Source organism: Oryza sativa, chromosome 12 (assembly GCF_034140825.1).
Source record: "Oryza sativa Japonica Group chromosome 12, ASM3414082v1".
Classification (NCBI taxonomy): Eukaryota; Viridiplantae; Streptophyta; class Magnoliopsida; order Poales; family Poaceae; genus Oryza; species Oryza sativa.
Window position 1 is genome coordinate 11,373,721 of NC_089046.1, and position 9,754 is coordinate 11,383,474.

The window sequence follows — 9,754 nt, forward strand, 5'->3', positions numbered from 1 at the left end:
TATGTCTTAGCTTACAAGGGTCCCGTTGTCGATGTGTAGGTTTCGCCCAGTTCGCTATGACGCAGGCCGCCCACTTCTCCCAGGCTGCAGGGTCAGTGTCTCAGGCAGCTGTGTCGACCTCGCACTCAGCGCAGTTCTGGCAGTACACTGGGACTTCGTCACAGGCAGCCGGCACGTCGAGTCAGGGTCCACCACTGGACCATGCTGGGACCTCGTCGGACTGCTTGTTGCCTTCCACCTTCCTCTTCGACATCACTGACTTCGACTTCGCTTCAGGCTCGACAGAGGACGTCATCGGCCCCTCACAGCTGGGAGGCGCACCGCCGGTGCAGACGCAGGACCAGGCGTAGGCCACTCCTTCGCGGGACACTCGTGTTACCCGTGCTGTGCCACCGGATCATTTCACCTACTCCCAGGACCACGTGCGAGCACAGGCCCGGAGGATCAAGCATGGTTGCGGCGCGTGGCAGGGCCAGTAGAGCAGTCTTCTCTTTGTTTACTTGCTTCACTTTCCAGTACTGTATGCTTGTGTAATGACTACGTTGTTGTTATATGTGCACGATACCTTTCGGCGCATGCACGATACCTTTCGGCGCATGCACGACTACTTTCTGCCGCACCGATGCAGCCTCCTTTATTCGCGTGTGATACGAGTATTTGCCCGCCATTTGGCGCATACGACCAATGTAACTTTCGGCGCCGATCATGCATGTATCTTTCGGCGCCAATCAGGCGTACCCACCATACCCCACCACGTTCACATGTCAGGGGTATCACTCGATTTTTTGCGCCTATATAAGTCGCCTTAACGAGTGAGGCCTCACAATCTTTCAGAACTCAGTCACATTCAGTACTCTCTTCCCCACTTGCTTCATTACAAATCCGACCGACTTTCGTCAATGGCTAGACGCCGAGGTGTTGAGGATCCAAACTGGTGTAGCGATCCTTGTGTATACCTACTACCACCTTGGTGCCAGCGTCCTCTCTGCCTATGCGGTGATCGATGCCAACTAATGGCTTCGAGGAATCCTGATATTCGAGGAAGGCGCTTTTTTAGGTGCCCTAACTATGACCGTGAGGTATTTTATTATCTGCATATGCTTATTCATTCCGTATGGGCAATCGCTTTATTCTTCGTAACACTACTCTATTCGACAGACCCGCACTACGGCTTGCGCATACATCGAGTGGGTCGATACAGAAAATCCCGTTCTCGACTTAACCACTTGTTTACAAGAAGGTCGCTGGTATTTCGCATCCGAAAGTACTGAGCAATACTTACAGAGAAAAGCGGCTTATGAACGACAATGTCGTGAACAACAGAGCGACTGGCGGGTGCTAACTACGGCACTCCCTCCATGGGAAGCCCGTCCAAGATGCAGGTGTGGTGATCATTGTCAGGTTCTTCGTTCCATAAATCCTACAACATTGGGTCGAAGGTTCTTTGTTTGTCCAAATATTCTTGACGACGATTTTATGGTAAGAATATTTTGATTACATGAATCCTTATTTTCTCACAACATTTACTAACTTTGCTTGCTTTACATCTATTCTTTCCTCCTAGGAACCACCAAGGAGATGTCAATATAGAGAATGGATAGACACCAGAAGGGTTCTAACTCCACCTAGCCGTGTTATGCAGCTTGAACTACCAGAGCAATACAGGGTTACTAAAGCGCGGTTTGAGAGAGGAGAGGGATCCTCACGTAGGGGTTAGCTATTATCGGACAACTTGGCATATTGAAATTTCTACTGTCATGCTTCCTTGTCCCATTACTACATCGTCGTTGTGTTCAACTATTGCACTACCTCTCTCCTAGTTCGAATCTAATATCATCTATGTAACCGCAATGCAAATAGTTGTATCATGTTCAAATTGTACTACTATTTCTTCATGTTACATAATTCTCCTTGTTTAAGTCCATATAATGTTTCTACGACCCAGACTGCGATAGGCCTATATAAATTATCCGAGTACTAATACGTCGAATAAGGTACAAAATAATACCTCACTTAACATATGAAATTGCGCAACAACCAACTTCAATACATTTTTATAACAATATTAACAAGTTTTACCAATAAATACTTCTTTATTTATTATTAACATAACATAGAAAAATCTTTTGGCCGTACTTTTTTCATCTGGGTCCCTTGCCGCTCTCTATTGGGGCAGCAAGGGACCCGGATGAAAAAGTACGGCCGCAAGCTCTTTATGGGCGGCCAAAATTGCAATTAGCCCCTTGCCGCCCTCTGTACGGGCGGCAAGGGCCTAATCGCAATTTTGGCCGATGGCGGCAGATGGCGCGGTCGATCCACCGTCTGCCACGTCAGCTTACCGCCCACCATTAGGGCGGCAGGGGCTATTTCTGTAATTTTTTTGGTCGATAGATTATTTCTGTAAATATTAAAAAAAAAATCTAAAAACGAAAAAAATTCGAAAAGTTGTTATCTGTGCAAACAAAAGCCACAACCCAGAAACGTTTTGTCATCTCCATTTGGTTTCTTCAACCAGAAATTTGTGGTCTTTCTTTGATTGTCAGATCAGAAAAAAAGAGATCAAATCCAGGCTGGAAGAAAAGAAGAGATCGACCAAAAGAGAGGAGCCAAAATAGATGGAGAAAGAAGAAAAAACTCATAAAAATCATCGAATATATTCAGAGAGAAAAAATGGCTTCATCTCTGATCTAGATGCCCTGCAAGCCTGCCTGTTGCATGGCTGCTGCAATGCACTGCTATGCATGATTACCAAAGCCACCAAATAGAAATCTAAAAACAATGGTGGTGTTTGAATCGGCTGAAGATGAAGATTACTCCCTCCGTCCTATAATATTACAACCTAGGACTGGATGGGATGTTTCATAGTACAATGAATCTGGACATGCATCTATCCAGATTCGTTGTATTATGAAACGTTCCATCCAGTCCTAGGTTTTAATATTATGGGACGGAGGGAGTAAGTGTTTCACGCAAAACGAGGTGGTAATAATATGTGATTAATTGAGTTTTAATTATTACAAACTTGCAAAATGGAGTAATATGATATTTTAGAACAACTTTCATATATAAAGTTTTCGCACGAAACACACCGTTTAGCCCTGCTTGCAGTGGAATCGAATGCAGCCAATGTGTAACTTCTGCATAGGGATGCAGTACTGAAAAATATGGCAAGCAATATGACAAGCAAATATCAGCATTAAGAACGATTTCTAGTGGTTAGGCTATGACATAAATAAGTGATAAACTGATTAATATGTACCAAAATTATAAAAATAGAAATCAGGCTTATTTAGGAAATGTCGACAAAAGCGATACAAAATGTTACTCCTATCTACTTTGAGATGACCAAATATTTTATAAAATTCTATCTACATGACCAAGTAGATAGACTAGGAACACTCACTTTTATTTTCTGAAGTAAACTTCGAAGTAATCTCCCACTGCCCCGCACGCTGCAAGCGCTTCGCCCAATCGCACGCCTCTATGTCCAAGGCTTATTTGCCTAATCGTGGGTCCTCAGGTAGGCTTCTGAGCATTATATCCTTGCTTATCTCTTCTTCCGCTCCACCTCCGCCGCCGCAGGGCTTGCCATCAGTTGTTGCTGCGCTGCTTTATCGGCACGAATTCTTGTATTTGCTATGTTTTCTGGTCAAACACCTAAAAATTGGGCAACTTAGAAATTAGTAACAAAATATGTTAGCTTTAGTAAAATATGGAACACAATAGAAAGATGTAGCTAAAATTTAATAACTGAAAAAGACAAAACAAATAATATGATTTTATAGTTGCTATCATTTAGATAGAACACCAGCTTGATTAATATGTGGGAAGATTTTAAAATCCGACAAAGACAAATAAGACAAACACCAACAAAATACAAAACCGGTAGATGATAGGGCTATGACCTAGATAATATGATTTCATAGTTGTTATTAAGATAGCGCATTAGGTTGATTAATATGTAGGAAAATTATAAAAGTTGCAAAGACAAAGACAAAATACAAACACAATACGACAAAAGTTTAAATTGTGAGATGCTGACAAAACAAAAAATGATAAAAAAATTTTAAAATACGTTCGCCGCCATTAAACGCATCATGGTCGCGTGCCGCGTCGACGCGATTACAAAACTGGAATGGGCTTAAGCCCTTCATATGAAATTAATATAGTTTTCTCGGTAGAATGCCAGGAACAAAGAAGCCCACTAATTAAAAGCACTTGGGCGTTGGACCTTTTTCAGTGACTTTAAAAAAGCTCACTCTATCAAACGATTAAAAAAACAATAAATGGATTTAATCACAGGAGCAAAAATCATACATGATACAGGAGCAAAAATCGTAAAGCAGAAAAACTTCATCCATGGCCTTGCCGTATCCATGACCATAAGTTTCAAATCCCTCAGACATCATCTAATACTTTATCTCATGAATGTTATGCTTGCCATGTATAGTTCTACAAGCTATCGTATAAAACAGTGAGAATTTTTAATTACAGAAGAAGAGTACAACATCAACCCAGTAGGGTAGGTTTCAGTGATCTCACCTCAGCGGTTATGCAAATACTTGACATCAGACCAGCAAAATTTCATCCAAGGCCTTGCCTCAACCCTCCCAAAAATCTTAGCTTCTGAGGAAGCATTCAACACATTATTAAGCAGTGGCAAAAATATATCATCCTAGAGCAAACATCAAGTTGTTAGCTTCAAAATGAAATATGTCTGAGAAAACATCACTGTCAGAAAACCCCAAACCCAGCTAGATAAACATAAAGATCCTTGATCCAACTTAGGCAAGCATAAATGGTGCACGCAAACACCTATGTCAAAGCATCTATCACATGGAGGAACAACACTAGCTATGTGCTATATTCAACATGCTTATAAAATAAAAAGTAGGAAATTAATTCCTATGGCTGGCCATTTATGTACTACAGAAACTATGCTCATTTCATCTAAAGTATATTGTGCAAAAGAATAGCCTAACAGCCAGATAAACCAATAGATTTGTAGTAGACAGTGAACATCTGAATTGGAAGAAATCAGGATTTCTGAAATTCAAGAACACACACAATTTTTATAGCAGAAGATGGATCAGCACCAAGTTTATAGCAGCACCTTTATTGTAACAGTGAACTAGTGTGTCGCATACATGATCAGTTCCATGTAACAAGAACTTGCCAAGTTAGTGTACTGCATACCAGAACTTGACAAAATAAAATAAAAATTTTAAAATCTGACAAAAACAAAAAACAAAAAAAAATACAAATATGAAAAAATGACTTATTTTGAAACAAAACAAAGGGACAAAACTACAAATGGGACACACAAAAGGTATTTCTTTGTAAAAAAATTTTAAAAAAGCCCACAACGTTTTTTCCATTATGTTTGTTTCTGTCCGATTGTTATATTTTTGCTACATATTAATTAGGTTGATGCGCTACCGATAGTAACTATAAAATCATATTATTTACTCCGTTTCAGGTTATAAGACGTTTTGACTTTGGTCAAAGTCAAACTGCTTTAAGTTTGACTAAGTTTGTAGAAAAAGGCAAAAACATTTTCAACCCAAGACAAATTTATTGTGAAAATATATTCAATTATTGATTTGATTAAACTAATTTAGTATTATAAATATTATTATATTTATCTATAAACTTGAAACATTTTGATTTTGACCAAATTCAAAACGTATTATAACTTGAAACGGAGGGAGTAGATCGTAGCCTATCTTCTGTTGGTTTTGTATTTTGTCGTAGCCTAATTTCACAACACTGAAAATTATTAGTTCAATTGAACGGCAAGTTTAATGGTGGTAGCTATGGCTAAGGAGTTCACACATATCCTTAATGAAGAGATAATTTTTGTGCATGGCATAAGAAAATAAGGATTGTCACTGGCAGTCTATGAATGTATACAAAGTGATTTGAGGGTCTATAGAGAAGAAAGACTTGCTGTGTAATAACTATTTCATCAAATAGAAATTCTAGCTCAAAGTTACGTAACATGTTCGTCTTATATACAGACATCAGGAGGAGAGTGTCTCAAACAAGAACATGCATAGAATATATGATTAGAGCATACCTAATCTTAAAAAAAGATATGCACAGAACATCCTCACACATATCCTGTGATTAAATCTATTTATTCTTTTTATAACCGTTTGATAGAGTGAGCTTTTTTTTAAGTCACTGAAGAAGGTCCAATGCCCAAGCTTTTAGGCTGTGTTATTTCCCATGGGTTAATAAAAGCTGTGTTCTTTCCCATGGGTTAATCCATTTTTCAAGTTTTTATAACTAATAATTAATTAATCACATGTTAGTCTGTCGCTTTGTTTTCCATGCAGAGGGGAGGGGTTCCCAACCCCTCCAAAAGAACACTGCCTTAGTGGGCTTCTTTATTTCTGGCATTCTACGAAGAAAAGTATATTTGATATGAAGTGCTTAAGCCCATTCCAGTTTTTTAATCTTTTGTTGTTGCTGTTTTTTTCTGGACGTGTCTTTCTTGGAGATAGGTAAGGCTAATTTTTTTCTCATATATATTGATATGATATCTGTACTGGGAACTAAAACATATTTTTTTATATAGATTACACGACAGACGCACATGCACACATACCACTACACACGCAACACCACACTCACACCCCTACGAATACGTCACTTAACACATGCTTTAAGAGACGAAAACCAGTGGCACATCCCTGGTTTCACTAAAATCCTGTTGAAAGTCCACCTGTATGTGCATAATATTTGTGGGCATTGCTCCATATACAGTCAAAGTGGAAAGGTAGGGATAATGAGTGAGCACTGCATTTGCTAAGCTCTACATTGAGATAAATGACATAAGTAATTTGTATCAGGGATGTTGGTTCGTTTTATATCATTGGGTTGAAAAATGAAAGTGGAGCCCATGCTTTTCAAAAAATATCAGCACCCTCCCACCTAGAGGAGCTGATACAACATTATCAGTACGTAAGCAAGACCCTATTTAGTTGGCGAGACGAAAAGTTTTGGCGTGTTACATCGGATATATGTACACACATTTAAAAGATTAAACATAGTCTAATAACAAAATAAATTACAGATTCCGCCTGTAAACTGCGAGACAAATTTATTAAGCTTAATTAATCTGTCATTAGCAAATATTTACTGTAGCACCATATTGTCAAATCATGGCGCAATTAGGCTTAAAAGATTTGTCTCGCAATTACATGCAATCTATGTAATTAGTTTTTTTCTATATTTAATACTTCACACATGTGTCAAACATTCGATGTGACAGAGTGAAAAATTTTTGTTTGGGAACTAAACATGGCCCAAGTTAAAGACATGAATTTCACCCGACATTGAATTTCACTGATCACTGCTTTCTGTTCCCGACATGGCCTACTTTATCAATCACAAGCAGCCACCCTTATTGCGAGTAAAGAATAGTAGTGACTGTTTTGTTTTACAAAATCAAGGTGTCAAATTGGCATTATCAATGAATGGTACCTGACCTAATGTTTTTTCCTGGGTTTCGGATCTGTGATGTGAAGAAAGCTGGATGTGTAGCTCCGGAATTCAGGTATTGCTTTTTGTTCAGGGGTGTAGGAATGTTTAGAAAACAAAAATCTAAATGCACTCGCACATACTTCATACAGGAGTTGATAATTGATTAGCTAAGCAAATCATGTGGGGATTCTGAAGCACAGATTGAAAAAGAGCACACAAAAAGTTCATTTGGAGGTTCTGAAGCACAGATTAAATCTATAACATGCGGGGATGAAGCAATCAAGAGGATGAGGATGGAAGAACCCAAGTTGGGCTTCAAATTTTTTTTTGAATTTGTTTTTTGTGGATAGGTGAGGCCGTGAGGGCCATTTTAAGCCCGTTTGTTTGTTTGTTGGGCATCAAATATGTATGATATTTAAGCCCGTTTGTTTTTTGGGCTTATCTAATAGACAAAACGAAAAAGGGCTTCATGCTTTGATCTGACAAAACAAACTGCAGAGAAACGCTATGCTACGTGCAGCGCGCGCGATGCAAACACGTGTTGAATCCGACGTTTAGGAATTCGGCTGTAATCACAAATATTTTCAGCCGTGTGCCACATAGACAGTCCATTAAATATCCTTTTGGTCATGAATTAATTCGATGGACGTTCTCACTCGTCGCCGCAAGTCCAGTGGCCCACTGGATGCTTCCATCTCCTCCTTGATAATATGGCTCTCTTCGTCCACAAGCGAAGACCGTCGGTGGATCAGGCACCACATGCTTGGATAGGCAAACCATGGCCAATCCTTCCACATCCTTGCATCCACGAAGCATTGCCTTCCAACCATCCAATAGTGACCTCACCCTTGGTTATATAATGACGAATCTGTGCAGAGAGAGCCTCAGTACTCAAGCCGGAGGCAGCACACTGCAACTTAAGTTTTTCTATAGCTCCTAGCAAGCTAGCAATGGCTCCCTCGGTGATGGCTTCGTCGGCCACCTCCGTGGCTCCCTTCCAGGGGCTCAAGTCCACTGCGGGCCTCCCGGTGAACCGCCGCTCCAGCAGCTCGAGCTTTGGCAACGTCAGCAATGGCGGAAGGATCAGATGCATGCAGGTATCAGAAACGATACGTTTCAATTTCTCCTTCAAAGTGCTCGTTGTTCATATATATTAAATGTTGGCCCGATTCTATTATCTGCATCAATTCATTCAATCAGGTGTGGCCGATTGAGGGCATTAAGAAGTTCGAGACTCTGTCGTACTTGCCGCCATTGACAGTGGAGGACCTTTTGAAGCAGATCGAGTACCTGCTCCGATCTAAGTGGGTGCCTTGCTTGGAGTTCAGCAAGGTCGGATTCGTCTACCGTGAGAATCACAGATCACCCGGATACTATGACGGTAGGTACTGGACCATGTGGAAACTGCCCATGTTTGGATGCACCGATGCCACCCAAGTGCTCAAGGAGCTCGAGGAGGCAAAGAAGGCATACCCTGATGCCTTCGTTCGCATCATTGGCTTTGACAACGTTAGGCAGGTGCAGTTAATCAGCTTCATCGCGTATAAGCCACCGGGTTGCGAGGAGTCAGGCGGCAACTAAGCGCTTTCGTTCCTTCGTGCATGTTCTTTCTTTTTCTTTTTTTTTTTGTGTGTCCGTGTTAAGCTGCACGTAATTGTTCTCTCGCGCTCCGACCTGCCGTTGTTGCAAGAGTACTACTACAACTATCGGTCTATCGTTCGGTGACGGTGAGACAGGGCACGTGAATGCAAGATCTCCGGCTATACACACGTACTCATGTAATATGATGCCTAGAGCATATCTGAATCCGTCGACAATGAAATTTTGGTTTTGCAAAATGCTGGTATTTGTTTATCATCCTGGCACGTGATATTTGCCTAGAGCATCTAAATCACTTTTACGAAATGTGCGCGTCAACAAACTGATACGGCCCAAATGCCAGAAATTACCAGCATATATAGCCATATCAACTTTTGATTCGTATATATGAAGGTTGATTTAGTTAGAGAAATTCGGTTGTGAGAGAAGGAGGCTAGCAAAGATTCGGTTGATCAAGCTGTACCGCCAGGCCAGGACGTGCTGTGCGCGCGGCTGTGCCGCTTGACCGCAGAACCATACGGAATTGACGGACCAATTGTGCATACGGACTTAGCTAAAATAATTGTTGATTTTTGGCAATAAGAAAAGCGAGTAGCACATAAAATCTAAAGTGGATGAGTAAAGGGACAAAATTTTATACATGTTCAGGCCTTCTCGATGAGAA

General features: G+C 40.6%; 1 protein-coding gene across 1 annotated transcript; it reads left to right on the plus strand.

The window, feature by feature from the left end:
• Nucleotides 1-8,230: 8,230 nt before the first annotated feature.
• Nucleotides 8,231-9,329, plus strand: LOC4352021 (ribulose bisphosphate carboxylase small subunit, chloroplastic). Its single transcript, XM_015764784.3, has 2 exons — nucleotides 8,231-8,588; nucleotides 8,692-9,329. The coding sequence occupies exons 1-2, from the start codon at nucleotides 8,442-8,444 to the stop codon at nucleotides 9,070-9,072; spliced, it is 528 nt and encodes a 175-aa protein (XP_015620270.1). The 5' UTR covers nucleotides 8,231-8,441; the 3' UTR covers nucleotides 9,073-9,329.
• The last annotated feature ends 425 nt before the right edge of the window (nucleotides 9,330-9,754 follow it).